Source organism: Rhinatrema bivittatum, chromosome 2 (genome assembly GCF_901001135.1).
Source record: "Rhinatrema bivittatum chromosome 2, aRhiBiv1.1, whole genome shotgun sequence".
Lineage (NCBI taxonomy): Eukaryota > Metazoa > Chordata > Amphibia > Gymnophiona > Rhinatrematidae > Rhinatrema > Rhinatrema bivittatum.
In genome coordinates, this window is record NC_042616.1 from 794,028,137 (window position 1) to 794,044,278 (window position 16,142).

General features: G+C 41.4%; 1 protein-coding gene across 23 annotated transcripts in view; it reads right to left on the bottom strand.

Annotated features, from left to right (window-relative positions):
* The window catches only part of PTK2 (protein tyrosine kinase 2), a 1,447,287-nt gene that overhangs the window by 418,053 nt on the left and 1,013,092 nt on the right, over window positions 1-16,142 (bottom strand). For all 23 annotated transcript variants that reach the window (XM_029592091.1, XM_029592099.1, XM_029592089.1 and 20 more), the window contains one exon: window positions 5,062-5,162. In XM_029592091.1, coding sequence (XP_029447951.1) covers window positions 5,062-5,162 — 101 coding nt within the window. The remainder of the gene's footprint in view (window positions 1-5,061; window positions 5,163-16,142) is intronic.

A 16,142-nucleotide genomic window follows, 5' to 3' on the forward strand; every position in this document is an offset into this window, starting at 1 on the left:
AAAGCCCGCTCTCCTGCGGACTTTACTGAATTGGCCTGTTTGGTAGTAGACCTGCTTTGGCCAACAAGAGAAACAGAGTTCTAGGCAGCATGTTTCGATAAGAAGTGCATTAGAGTGCCTCAATGATTTAGAGGGATTTCCAATAAAGAAAGTTTGTATTCATTCTATACAATTTTGGAAGACCTAGCTGTATGAGGTTATACTGGGCCAAAGGTTTATGAAAACCTTAAACTCCCCCAGACAAAGAAGTCTGAAATGGATTCTTGAATACTGGCTATGCATTCTGGATCCAGTCAATATCCCATCCAAGGTTTTGGCTGGAAGACTGCTTGGACCCTTATGGTTCTGTGCTCTCTGGGTTTCTGTCGGGGATGAGAGAATGGAAGAAAATGCCTCTTTGGAGGAAGGAAGGGTCTCCTCAGTTGCCCATTTATAATCCTCCTGTTAGAAGAGAGCGATAGATAGGAAATGGCAACAAAGGGTGTTGAACAGCAATCTTTGATCTGAGCTATCACTTTCTTTGCATTATTCCAAAAGAGATTTTCTTCATCACAGGGCAAATCAGCAAGGCAGTCCTGCACATTCTCAGATATGAAGCATGCAGCCATTAGAGTCTGCAGGCACTGCTGGCCTGGGTAGAGGCTCTTGATGTTGCATCAAAAGCATCGTAGGTTGATCTGCCCAGATGTGTTCCACATTTCTCTCCTGAATACAACAGGTGAACACATTTTATATATTTAAAAGGATTTCTTGTACTCTTCAAAATTTGAGGCAGGGTACAGTTTAACATAAAAAGACAAAAATAAAAAATAATACCAAGCCAGAATACAAAAGCATCAACAGAAGTGGCCAAGTGGAAGCAGAGCACTTTTTAACGTTGTCAAGTTAAATACCTGTTTTAAAAGGATCTTGAGGTTTTTTGTTTTTTTTTCATATATGCAAGTCAACTGTAAGATGTTAGTCTTCTAAGAAAGAGAATTCCAAATCAGTGGGCCAGCAACAGAGAAGGCCCTTTCACAGGTCTCTGTGATGGGACTTCTAATAGACCTTCGATAGCACCTTAATTTTTTGTTGAGGTAAAAACTACAAAATCTTTTGTCCCTTCCAGTACAGAATTCATTTATCATGAGGATCAGATAAGATGTTATGTGAGAACTAACTGGTAGAACTTCTTCCTCAAAAGGTTTAGGAGTCTGAGCATCCTTCCCTGGAGGAGCTGAGAAATTATTTCTAGGTCTCCTGGTCTCTTTTAGAGCAGATTAAATCATCGATTGGTGTGAAAGCTGAGGCTTCTCAAATCCAGGAGCCTTCTCGACCCAATACTTTGTTTCCATCTTTTGCTTTACTGAGGAATAAAGAAAGGCACATCTCCCATATTCTCATCTGAACATTCCTCAGAAGCTGGTGGATGGGCACTGCCATCATTTCCTTAGGGGTAGTGAGGTAGTTAAGAATTCCAAACATAAGTGCCTTCGGTTCTCCTTCTACCATTAAGTCAAAAGTAACTACTTTCAACATTTCCTGCACAAAATCAGAAAGACAGATTCTCTGGTAGGGATTTACTTCTTGTTTGTGGAGGAGAGGGGTCAGAAAAGTCTTCATAGTAATATGAGTAATCCCACGACCTCATTCCAATCCAGAAATGAGTACCAGTGGAAAAGTCGGAAGGTGCATCGACTTACCAGTCATGTCTCCTATAGGACCTTCAGAAGTCTGGGATAGCCTAGGATCCAATGCATCATATGGCATTAACGAAGTTCCTCTCCCAATGCATCTGTAGATGGTGCAGCTCCCATTGGTGCCAATGTCCTGAAGTGCACCATAAATGATTTGATATTGCTGAAGAACATAAGAAATTGCCATGCCGGGTCAAGACCAAGGGTCCATCAAGCCCAGCATCCTGTTGCCAACAGAGGCCAAACCAGGCCACAAGAACCTGGCAATTACCCAAACACCAAGAAGATCCCATGCTACTGATGCAATTAATAGCAGTGGATATTCCCTAAGTAAACTTGATTGATAGCAGTTAATGGACTTCTCCTCCAAGAACTTATCCAAACTTTTTTTGAACTTAGCTACTCTAACTGCACTAACCACATCCTCTGGCAACAAATTCCAGAGCTTAATTGTGCATTGAGTGAAAAAGAATTTTCTCCGATTAGTCTTAAATGTGCTACTTGCTAACAGGATGGAGGCAGTCCAGAGAAGGGCGACCAAAAAGGTGGAGGGTCTTTATAGAATGATTTATGAGGAGAGATTGAAGAATCTAAATATGTACACCCTGGAGGAAAGGAGGAGCAGGGGTGATATGATTCAAACTTTCAGATACTTGAAAGGTTTTAATGATCCAAAGACAACGACAAACCTTTCCGTTGCAAAAAATCAGCAGAACCAGGGGTCACGATTTAAAACTCCAGGGAGGAAGACTCAGAACCAATGTCAAGAAGTATTTCTTCACGGAGAGGGTGTGGATGCCTGGAACGCCCTTCCGGAGGAAGTGGTGAAGACCAAAACTGTGAAGGATTTCAAAGTGGAGTGGGATAAACCCTGTGGATCCATAAAGTCTAGAGGATGTGAATGAAGAGAAGAGGCTCGGGGGTGGCTTGCTTGCGGGAATGACAGCTATTACCTGGAGATTAATCTCCTTATTCAATAAACATACACACAGTTAATGCGACTCCAACACTGTTCTACGCTTCAACGGCAAGAGGAAATGTGGAAAAAAGGATTTGCATCCTCAAAAAAGCAGGGGAGTAGCTTGCTTGTTACGGCGGTTACTACCACAAACCAAATAAGCCTTATACTTCACTTTCAATGCATATCCAGCATAGCTCTCTGCTTCAACGGCAGGGAGAATGGAGAATGAAGAAAAGACAATTTATATTCAGACAACAACCAACAAGGAATGAAATACATGGTCTGTGTAAACAAATAAGCATGGGTGTAGCTTGCTTATTACGGTGGTTACTGCCCCGAACCAATTAAGCCTGATACTTCACTTGCAATACATATCCAGCACAGTTCACTGCTTCAACAGCAGGGGGGAATGAAGTAAAGAGGATTTATATTCAGACAACCAACAAGGACTGAATTGCACAGGCAGGGTAAACAAGCGAGGGGGTAGCTTGCTTATTGCGGCGGTTACTACCCCAAACCAATTAGCTAGATACTTCACTTAGAATCAGCTCCAGCACTGCTCTCTACATCAATGGTGGGGGTGGAAGGGAATTGGAACCAAAAAGTTACCAATAAGGGCCCTGACTTCAGTGGTCAGATTAACAGATAACTATGAAAACAATCAGGTCTGAAAGCTTGCTGGGCAGACTGGATGGGCTGTTTGGTCTTCTTCTGCCATTACTTCTATGTTTCTATGTTTCATGGAATGCCCCCTAGTCCTTCTATTAACCAAAAGTGTAAATAACCAATTCACATCTACTCGTTCAAGACCTCTTATGATCTTAAAGACCTCTATCATATCCCCCCTCAGCCATCTCTTCTACAAGCTGAACAGCTGCTGCTCTGAACGCCTTGAGGACCAGTTCCATCGCCATCACTACTGATGCACTGGAGTGAGGAAAATAGCAAGCAATGGCCTCGTGGATCCTCTTTCTTAACTTCTCTTTGAAGATTGCCAATGCTAAAACAGAATGGGTATCAGGAGAAGCAGCCACATCTTCCTGCATCAACTTAAGTGTATTGGTGGCAATGGTACAGACCCTGGAGAGTGATTCACCTGGTGTTATCTCTGGATGATGAGTGGCCCTCCCAACAGGTCTGTTTGGATGGACAAATGACAGCTCCTTACATTGATGCATGACACTGGAATCCTCTGATACTGGTACCAATGCAGAACTATTTGTCTGTATTGAGTTGGAGGTGTAGGAAGAGTCCCTACTCACATGGCTCCTATCAATCCTTGATCCAAAGGATGTCCATCAATGATGAGGCACTACCAGTGGATTTTGCAACTCTTGAGCCTACCAATACTGATGCAGTTGGACTGCACTTTGAGGCCAGGCTGAAGACATGATACAGCCATTCTCTTCACAACATCAATACCCTCCTGTTTATCTTTTGCCAGCTGCCACAACCTAGAATGTTGTGCTCGAGTCCCAGGCAATGCATGCAGTCCTCATGAGCATCTGTAATAGACATCATACAACTGCACTGTGCACATATTTGGAAGCTGCTGGCATGCTTCTCTGAAATCACAGAAAAAAAAACCTAAGCAAAATTAAATACAATCTTTTAGAAACACAAAAAATAAGAACATTCTGACCAATGCCGCTGATGCATTAAAATCACTTATGCTTGCAGCCACAAAAAATAAAGAAAACTTGTAAACAAAGAAAAATTTATTTAGGCTTTCTATTGGAATCAGCATTAACAGAAGATGACTGAACGAAGACCACCACAAGAAAATTTCTTAAAAAAAACAAACAACAAAAAACAAACAAACTGTGAACAGTTGAAGACATTGAAAACTGCAGAAAAAAAGGAACTGAAGGGGCACTTATATGATGATGAGTACGATGATGCGGGACATCCTGCACACACTCAATACAGCTGAAAAGAACACTGTGTAAGTTTTTTTTACTACAAGATCTGTCCAGGTTCTGATGGATGACATCACCCACTTATGAGGACTGGCTATCCTGCCAGTTCCTGGAGAAGGGAATGGTACTTATGGACATGAGGTTTTGAGAATTCGATTATTGAAGTGGGAAAAATAGAGACAAAAAAAGGAAGAGATAATATTTATAAAATGCTATCAATTCACATAATACTGTAAATCTATAGGAAATCTTGATGATTATAAGAATTATATTACTGAACAAAATTTACAACATAAGGAACAAGTGACAAACAAACAGTAGGCTATAGAACACTATCCTGAAAGGAATACAGTTTAAAAGAAGACATTTACCTAGGGAAGTGAACACAAAAGTTAGAAACAGTTTGTGCATGTTGCATTAAAGACATGAGAGATGCCAAGAATTCCAGGTTAAGCAAATCCTTTAAAAAGTCCAAAAAGGGCTATTAGGAAAGATACTTTTTTACCTTTATAATACGTGCTGTCTTCCATGTATCGGGACAAACCAAAGTCTCCTAATTTCACACAATCAGTGGAAGAAACCAGCACATTTCTAGCAGCGATATCCCTGCCAAACAAAGAATATTTACCATATTGAACCATCAGTACTTTAAAAAGGAACTACTCAAGACAATTATCTCTTTACTGTTGAGAGAATACAAAATTACTTTCTTTTTTCCACAACAAAAAGCACAATATTTTCCACTATTAGCCAGGCCTTCTACAGCATCCTTTATAACATGAAAGAGCATGAAAGAGAATTCAAGCTATGTGATATCCCAAATACTTGAAGATATCTATATTATATACTGCATGAGCATATATGGCAAAAAAGTAGCTCCAAGCTAAGCAATTTGTTCTAATATATTTAAATGTTTTATTTTTGCACATGGCAAATAAAGATTTTTGTGTTTCTTGCCTATAGTTCTCTACAATGACATTATGAGAAATAGTTTAGCTGCTTTGTTAGCCCACTTGAATGTACAGAAATAAATGTTAATAAACCCCCCCCCCCCCCCCCAAAAAAAAACCAGACAAACAAAAAAATATATATTTAAGGTGACAACTTGTTATTGGACTAACAATTCATTTCATGACTAGCTTTTGGGAAGAAAGTATTAGCTCCCGAAAGCTAGTCAAGAAATGTTTAAGTTAGTCCAATGAAAAGTATGACCTTATATATTTTTTTTCATTTGTTAACATTTATTTTCATCCATTTGAGAAATGAAAATGACAATATTCATGATACATATATTTTAACATACATTTCTATTGAATTTGTATCCATAAGCTTTATCTTCTGTGCTTCATAAATGTATATCCATTGAGGGGAAATTTTTCAATAGTCTGTGTGTTGTGAATTGTTTTCCAAAATGAGCAGCTGCAAAGTATACAGGCTAAAAGTGTCAGTGTTACTTTGCATTTATTTGAAGTGACCTGATCCAACTGGATTGGGTGGGTCTCAGAATTTGGGGGAGGTAAACTTAGAGAAGCAGGAGAACCATTGTTGCCAGTGCACAGGGTGGAGCTGATTTCTCTTGTGGAACTGAATTCTCATTGTGGCTAAGTATTCTTGCTTATTACTTATAAGTATTGTGGAGGGCTACTGTGAATAATTCCTGTCTGTGTTTTCATTTCTTGTCCAGCTTGTCCCATTTCTTGTCCAGCTTGTCCCAGGTTAAACTGTTTGACTCCCTCCCACCCTCCCCCTCTACCCATCCACCCCTGGGGTTTGTTTTCTAATAAAGACTGCCTAACTTAACATTAGCAGCAAGATAAATTAGTAAATTGTTAACAGTAAAGGAAATACGAATCAAAAAATTTACCAAAATGAGGACTATTCAATGTAACTGCTGTGGAGCCTTTATTCTCAGAGAAAGCATCTGGAAACTTAGAGCTTGCCCAATTTGTGCACAACTCTCTTCCTTGAAAAAGGAGCTGACTGAGGTTAAAGCTCAATTAGCTTCAATTACAAGAATTACACCCACATTGCATTACTCAGAAAATAATTCCCCAATACCACAGAAAAACCAGGAATCAAGAAATAGAGATACAATAGGCGACCCACAGTCGCCCAATCTTGACAGATGGGCAGCCAACAAGTATACCCCCCCACTCAAACAGGTCATTAAGGAATTCATTAAAAACCAGGATTACAGTGGGCTCTTGTAGAATTAGACCTGTGATGAGGAGACACACACTGTACCAAATGCAAAATGAACAAAAAGTCTTCTCTATATTAAAAACTGAAGAAGTTCTTGAGAAAAACATTGAAGTGTTACCAGAAAAGAGAGAAAAAACCCACTGTATGAAGAATTTCAAGATCCATAACCAAAAGAAAAAGCTAATTGAGATGGATAACTCGGTCATCAGTGGCACAACTGCAAAAGGAAAGAGTGAAGTGAATAACAAATCTCAACTAAAGTCTCATAAGGAGTCCAGGAAAAGCAATAACTTTAAAGAGAGAACCTGGAAAGCTATGACGACAAATGCTCATACTTTGGGAAATAAAATCCCAGATCTGCAGGCCCTAATGACGGAGGCAAAATTGGACATTGTTGCTATCACAGAGACATGGGTTAACAGAATCTCATGATTGGGATACAGCAATACCAGGCTATAACTTGTTAAGGAAGGACAGAGTGGATAGAAAAGGGGGAGGTGTGGCTCTTTATGTCAGAAACAATATCCAAGCATCTGAGCTGCAAGGAAGTTGGGGCAAGGAAGAAGCACTATGGGTCGACCTAAAGAAAGATGACGGAGTGTCCATTTATATTGGAGTGGTTTACAGGCCTCCAAACCAAAAGGAAGAGCTGGACAGAGATCTGGTTGAAGACATCTATAAGATAGGTAAGAAGGGAGAAGTGGTGATCGTTGGTGACTTTAATATGCCAGATGTAGACTGGAAAATCCCATCTGCAGAATCTAAAAATAGTAGAGCGATAGTGGATGCCATGCAAGTAACTTTGTTCAAACAAATGGTAATGGAACCCACGAGAGAAGGAACTATACTCGACTTAGTGCTCACTAATGGAGATAATGTCTCTGATGTCCAGGTGGGCACCCACCTCAGCACCAGTGATCATCAAACGGTATGGTTTAATATCACTAAAAGAATATGGAAAAGAAGCACCCGAGTTTTACAGTTCAAAAACACGGACTTTGAGGAAATGGGGAAGTACCTAGAGGAAGAACTAAAGGGATGGGAGAACGAGAGAGATGTGGATCAGCAGTGGACCTTTCTAAAAGGAGCAATCACCAAGGCAACTACTCTATATGTTAGAAATGTAAAGAAAAGCAAAAAAAAATTGAAACCTATCTGGTTCTCAAAGGAGGTGGCTGACAAAATTAAAGCTAAAAGAACAGCATTCAAGAAATATAAAAGATCCCAAAGGGAGGAGCACAAAGAAGAATATTTGATTCAACTGAGGGAGACAAAGAAATTAATCAAGTCAGCAAAAAGTCAAGCGGAAGAGAGGATTGCCAAGGAGATAAATGGTGACAAAACATTTTTCAGATACATCAGCGAAAAGAGAAAAGTCCAAAGTGGTATAGTGAAATTGAAAGGTGGAAATGATCAATGTGTTGAGAGAGACGAAGAAATGGCAGAAATATTAAACGAATACTTCAGCTCTGTGTTCACTAAAGAAGACCCGGGAGAAGGACCATCTCTACACAACAAAAAACTGGAGGGAAGTGGTATAGATGAAAATCCTTTTACAGTAGAAAATGTATGGGAAGAGCTAAAGAATCTGAAAGTGGACAAAGCCATGGGGCCTGATGAGATTCATCCAAGGATACTGAGGGAGCTCAGAGATGTGCTGGTGGGTCCGCTGTGTGACCTGTTCAATAGATCCCTAGAAACGGGAGTGGTGCCGAGTGATTGGAGAAGAGCGGTGGTGGTCCCGCTACACAAGAGTGGGAACAGAGAGGAGGCTGGTAACTACAGACCGGTTAGCCTCACTTCGGTGGTGGGAAAAGTAATGGAGTCACTGTTGAAAGAGAGAATAGTGAACTATCTACAGTCGGAAGAATTGATGGACCAGAGGCAGCATGGATTCACCAGGGGAAGATCCTGTCAGACAAATCTGATTGATTTTTTTGACTGGGTAACCAAGGAATTGGATCAAGGAAGAGCACTCGATGTCACCTACTTGGATTTCAGCAAAGCTTTTGATACAGTCCCGCACAGGAGACTGGTGAATAAAATGAGAGGCTTAGGAGTGAATACCAAGGTGGTGGCCTGGATTGCAAACTGGTTGATGGACAGAAGACAATGTGTGATGGTAAATGGAACTTTCTCTGAAGAGAGAGCGGTTTTAAGTGGTGTACCGCAAGGATCTGTGTTGGGACTGGTCCTGTTCAATATCTTTGTGAGCGACATTGCGGACGGGATAGAAGGTAAGGTTTGTCTTTTTGCGGATGACACTAAGATCTGCAACAGTGTGGACACGCTGGAAGGAGTGGAGAGAATGAGATGGGATTTAAGGAAACTGGAAGAGTGGTCGAAGATATGGCAGCTGAGATTCAATGCTAAGAAGTGCAAAGTCATGCATATGGGGAGTGGAAATCCAAATGAACTGTATTCGATGGTGGGGGGGGGGGGGGGGGGAAGGCTGATGTGCACGGAGCAGGAGAGAGACCTTGGGGTGATAGTGTCTAATGGTATGAAGTCTGCGAAATAATGCGACAAGGCGATAGCAAAAGCCTGAAGAATGCTGGGCTGCATAGAGAGAGGAATATCGAGTAAGAAAAGGGAAGTGATTATCCCCTTGTACAGGTCCTTGGTGAGGCCTCACCTGGAGTACTGTGTTCAGTTCTGGAGACCGTATCTACAAAGAGACAAAGATAAGATGGAAGCGGTACAGAGAAGGGCGATCAGGAAGGTGGAGGGTCTTCATCGGATGACATACGAGGAGAGATTGAAGAATCTAAATATGTACTCCCTGGAGGAAAGGAGGAGCAGGGGTGATATGATTCAGACTTTCAGATACTTGAAAAACTTTAATGATCCAAAGACTACGACAAACCTTTTCCGTCAGAAAAAAATCAGCAGAACCAGGGGTCACGAGCTGAGGCTCCAGGGAGGAAGACTAAGAACCAATGTCAGGAAGCAGTTCTTCATGGAAAGGGTGGTGGATGCCTGGAATGCCCTTCCGGAGGAAGTGGTGAAGTCTAAAACTGTGAAGGACTTCAAAGGGGCGTGGTATAAACACTGTGGCTCCATCAAGTCTAGAGGACGTGAATAAAAAGGAGGCAGCAAAACACTGTACGGAGCGGCAGTAGCCACAGAGGCATTCACGGAGCGGGATGCCAGTGGTTGGTGTTCCACCTTCACGGAGCGGAAGGATGGAGGACTGCCATCTCCAAAAAAAAAACCAAAAAAAAACAGGGGTGGGTAAGAGTATGGGGCAGGGGTGTGGCCTGCTTATTGCAGCAGTTGCTACTCCTAATTGAGCTGTATGTTCATCACATGAATGCAGATCCGGCGCTGCTCTCTACATTGGTGGTGGGGTGGAGGGGAATTAGGGCTGGAGCAGTGGTTCTCAACCCTGTCCTGGGGACCCCCCCAGCCAGTCGAGTTTTCAGGATATCCACAATGAATATGCATGAGAGAAAATTTGCATACACTGCCTCCATAACATGCAAATTTTCTCTCATGCATATTCATTGTGGATATCCTGAAAACCCGACTGGCTGGGGGGGTCCCCAGGACAGGGTTGAGAACCACTGTGCTAGAGAGATAAAGTTCCTGGATGGAATAAATGACAGTTTTATGGAGTAATTGGTTCAGGAACAGACTAGAGAGGGAGCAATTTTAGATCTAATTCTCAGTGGAGCACAGGATTTGGTGAGAGAGATAACGGTGGTGGGACCGCTTGGCAATAGTGATCATAATATGATCAAATTTGAATTAATGACTGGAAGGGGGACAGTAAGCAAATCCATGACTCTAGTGCTAAACTTTCAAAAGGGAAACTTTGATAAAATGAGAGAAATAGAAAAAAAACTGAAAGGAGCAGCTACAAAGTGTACAAGAGGCGTTGTCATTGTTAAAAAATACCATCCTAGAAGTACAGTCCAGATGTATTCCACACATTAAGAAGGGTGAAAGGAAGGTAAAACGATTACCGGCATGGTTAAAAGGGGAGGTGAAAAAAGCTATTTTAGCCAAAAGATCTTCATTCAAAAATTGGAAGAAGGATCCAACAGAAGAAAATAGGATAAAGCATAAGCGCTGGCAAGTTAAATGTAAAACATTGATAAGACAGGCTAAGAGAGAATTTGAAAAGAAGTTGGCCTTAGAGGCAAAAACTCACAGTAAAAACCTTTAAAAATATATCCGAAGCAGAAATCCTGCGAGTGAGTCAGTTGGACCGTTAGAGGGGAAAAAGATTAGAGGGGCGGAAAGATTAAACGATTTCTTTGCTTCGGTGTTTACTGAAGAGGATGTTGGGGAGATACCCGTTCCGGAGGTGGTTTTCATGGGTAATGATTCAGATGGACTGAATCAAATCACGGTGAACCTTGAAGATGTGGTATGCCTGATTGACAAACTGAAGCGTAGTAAATCACCTGGACTGGATGGTATACACCCCAGGGTTCTGAATTAACTAAAATATGAAATTTCAGATCTATTAGTAAAAATTTGTAACCTATCATTAATATCATCCACTGTACCTGAAGACTGGAGGATAGCTAATATAACCCCAATATTTAAAAAGGGCTCCAGGGGCGATCTGGGAAACTACAGACCAGCGAGCCTGACTTCAGTGCCAGGAAAAATAGTGGAAAGTGTTTTAAATATCAAAATCACAGAACAATGTAGAAAGACATGGTTTAATGGAACAAAGTCAGCATGGCTTTACCCAAATCTTGTCTCACAAATCTGCTTCACCTTTTTGAAGGCGTTAATAAACTTGTAGATAAAGATAAACCGGTAGATGTAGTGTATTTGGATTTTCAGAAGGCATTTGACAAAGTACTTCATAAGAGGCTTCTAGGAAAAGTAAAAAGACATGGGATAGGTGGCAATGTCCTTTCGTGGATTACAAACTGGCTAAAAGACAGGAAACAGAGTAGGATTAAATGGACACATTTTCTCAGAGGAGGGGAGCGGGCAGTGGAATGCCTCAGGGATCTGTATTGGGACCCATGCTTTTCAATATATTTATAAATGATCTGGAAAGGAATACAACGAGTGAGGTAATCAAATTTACAAATGATCAAAATTATTCAAAGTAGTTGAATCACAAGCGGATTGTGATAAATTGCAGGAAGACATTGTGAGACTGGAAAATTGGGCATCTAAACGGCAGATGAAATTTAATGTGGATAAGTGCAAAGTGATGCTTATAGGGAAAAATAACCCATACTATAGATACACAATGTTAGGTTCCATATTAGGAGCTACCACCCAAGAAAGAGATCTAGGTATCATAGTGGATAAGACATTGAAATCGTCGGTTCATTTTGCTGCGGCAGTCAAAAAAGCAAACAATGTTGGGAATTACTTGAAAGGGAATGGTGAATAAAACAAAATTAGCCCCCCCCCCCCCCCCCCCGGTGCATGCCACCCACACATGCGCACGGCCCACGGATTTTACAACATGCGCGCGCATGTTATAAAATTAGTGCATCCATGTGCGCGCGCCGGAAAAAGAACTTTCTCCAATTAGTTTTAAATGTGCTACATGCTAACTTCAGAGTGCCCCCTAGTCCTTCTATTATCCAAAAGAGTAAATAACCAAGTCACATTTACCCATTCTACACCTCTCATGATTTTAAACACCTCTATCATATCCCCCCTCAGCCATCTTTTCTCCAAGCTTGAACAGACCTAACTTCTTTAGTCTTTCCTCATAGGGGAGCTGTTCCATTCCCTTTATCATTTTGGTTGCCCTTCTCTGTACTTTCTCTATCGAGCGCATGGTGAGACCGCACCTTGAATACTGTGTACAATTCTGATCGCCGCATCTCAAAAAAGATAAAATTGCATAAAATCTAACTTAAAACAGCTTTCCTCACAGTTGGCAAAGATCCTTAATACTCTTAGGGGTAGATTTTAAAAGGTGCGCGCTTCCTGGCACGTGCACATGGATGCACTAATTTTATAACATGTGCGCGCATGTTGTAAAATCCGTGGGCCATGCGCTTGTGTGGGTGGCATGCACGGGGTGGGGGGGGCTAATTTTGTGAAAGTACATGTGGCGATGAGATTGGGCCTCTCCCAGTCCACACCAATTATTTATTTATTATTTATTTATTTATTTGTTTAGTGATTTTTTTTATATACCGCGGCACGTTAAAAACATCACCTCGGTTTACAATAAACAATAACACAGCAATAAGCTTTACATTCAATAGGAACTACAGTGTACAAAATTAAGGAACAGACTAGGATGGAACATTTCAACCCACTTAACTGACCTTCCTCCCTCTTCCCCTCTTCTCCACACCCCCTTATCCCTATCCTATCTAACCCCAAATTTTTTATTTTACCTTTTGCTCCTCTTCAGGAGCAGTAGCAACTTGCGCACACCGGCAGGCTGCCGGCGCACGCTTCCCCGGCACAGCAGCAAATGGCTATTGTACCGGCTGCCTCCAGTCCCGCCCCTCCCCTTTCTCTGGCCCTAACACTTCTGCATATAACAGGGCCCCTTTGAAAATATGCGCGGCGCATGCATGGCCATTTTAAAATTCAATACCAATGTAAAAGGAAATGTCACAATATAATTCTCTGAATCGCCGTCTCACCACAAGGATATATCTAACGATATTATGTTTCTTTTAAATTGCATAGCCGCATCATCAAGCCTGTCAGCGTATTCTCTTAGTGTTTGACAGGAGAGCCGCCCGGACCTCTAATCATCTGCGGCAGTCTTTTTCTGTGTATATTTTTTCAATTTTTTCAATTTTGCATGTTTATAAAAAATTTTTATCTTCACTGCAATACAGTAGCACTTGTTATCTTATATTATGTAAGATTTGAATAGAGCTCTTCTCTGTTAAATCGAATTCTTATCGTAGGCAATCTTTCTCCGTTAAATCGATACCTATATTAATATAATGTTACAGACTGTTATCCACTATATATCCTTCAAGCAATATATTAAAAATTTTTACTTATCTCGGGTCGGCGTGCAGTCAGACCTTCAAAATGGACGAACATCGTCTCGCAACTTCTTTCAACAAAGGGAACAGAGACCATCTTTGCGTCAGACGCAAGCTTAAATGTTAGTGTGGTCCAATCCGTCACTTACACGTCATCTCTAGGTATGACGTCAGTATCAAGTTAGTGTTCACAGAAACACATTCAGTTCAAGCTCGGCATTTAATCCTCTGGGGTGGAGGGTATCTAAAAGATGAATCCATCTTTGTTCCGCTCTCAAAAGTTTTTGATTCAAATCACCTCCACGCCAGTGTGGCCGAATTTGCTCTAATACACAAACTTTTAAATCTACAAAAATGTGTCCTTTTTCTAAGCAATGGGATACTATGGGTGCAGTCATCCGTTGTGTTGCTAGACTCGAGCGGTGCTCGATGATTCGAGTCCGAAGTTGCCTTGTAGTTTTCCCAACATATGTCATCTTGCAGGTACATTGTATTATGTAGATGACACCCATAGATTTACACGTAGTATTCTGCCTGAGTTGGATCATAATGGGGGGATTGTCAAATTCAATAGCTGTAGTCTCCAGCATGTTTGCACATACGGAGCAAGTCCCACAGGCTGCATGTGACCCAGTATTCTGTTCAATAGGCCGGATAGTTGAATCGGAGTGTACAAGTTGATCTTTCAAATTGGATCCTCTTGTGTATGTGAGAATCTGGGTAATGATTCAAACTCCCCGTAACATTGTAAAATTTGCCAGTTTTGATAAATCAGTTGTTTAAAAGGGGATGCCATCGAAGAGAAAGCAAATGTTGCTTACCTGATGTAACAGGTGTTCTCACAGGACAGCAGGATGTTAGTACTCACCGAGCGTCGTAAAAACGTACGCGGAGGGAGACCTGTGCAGGGAAAAGTGTTTTTTGAAGTGAAAAGTTAAGTGTTTCCATGAGGTAATTAGTTAAAAAATCCTCACAGAGCTCCAACCGCTATGCTGACTGCAGAGCGGAAAAAAGAAGACTGAGGGAGACACCTGTGGCTCACAGGGATAATTGCAGGCTGGGCATGCTCAGTGCACCCAGTGTGCTAGTGTCAGTCAAAGCTTGTTGAAACTTTGACAGAAAAGTTTTCCGTACAGGGCTCCATCCTCGATGTCACCCATTTGTGAGGACTACCATCCTGCTTGTCCTGTGAGAAAGGCACAACACATGTGATCAATTCGTCTGTTTGTTCATTTTTGGGTAAAAAAAGCCAATCCCTATTGGTATGTTTTGCACGAAGGAAGGCTCTTTTCACACATCTTTTTGAATATCCCCGCCTCAAGAAACGATCGCTTAGGATTCTCGCTTGACTGATGAAATCATCCTGAGAGGAACACAACCGGCGGATTCTAAAAAATTGTCCCATAGGTAAATTCTCTTTTAAATTTCGAGGGTGAGCACTATTGAAGTGCAAAAAAGTGTTACTACTGACCGGTTTTCGATAGACCGAGGTTTTGAATCCATCAGAGGTCTTCTTTATAGTTATATCCAAAAAATTGATACTGTTGGTCTGAATGGAAGCTGTAAAATGTAAATTAGTATTGCGGGCATTCAACCAAATTAGAAACGCATCAAAATTCTCCCTTGTTCCACGCCACAGTATCAAAATATCGTCTATGTATCTGCGCCACACAAAAATATTTTGAAAAAAAGGTTGATTCTCATTAATCCATTTTTGCTCAAAATCCCCCATGTACAGGTTTGCCAAGTCTGGTGCCATGGTGGCACCCATTGCGGTGCCACAGATTTGTTGGAAAAAGTTTTTTTCAAATGCAAAATAATTTTTAGTTAATGCAATTCTTAATAAAGATTCCAAAAATTCTGAGGGTATCCGTTGTGGACGGACCCTCAATTCAAAGTAAGTCATCGCAATCTCCATCATCTCATTCTGTGGGATTGATGTATACAGGGACTCCACGTCTAAAGTGACTAAAAATAAGTCACTTATATCCTCTTGAATGTTCTCCAAAAAAATTATCATTTCTTGCGAATCCTTAATGAAATTCGTGGATGCATTTTTGGCTCCCTTTGTACCTGGATTACCATCTTTCATTAAAGAGCTCCTAACCACTGGACAAGTACTTTGCTGAGATTCCAAGACAGTGGAAGGGCTCAATTAGAGCTAAGGCTAGAGAGGGAGTTTGGGGATAGCTCCACACATTGAGGAGTGGGAACCTCCAAGCACCTGTTGAAGCAAACAGTCATTTACCAGCTGGTTGGTAATGTCGGGCCTACCTTCCACATGACATCATCCAATTGTGCTGAGCACAGCTGCATAAAGAGCTGCGGTGATTGGCACACAGGTGTTGGAATACACCAAAGGGGCATGCTCAGTCCCTCAGCCTCTTGGGGAGTGCCAAAAAGAACTGACCATCTAATAGTTCCTCTTATTTTT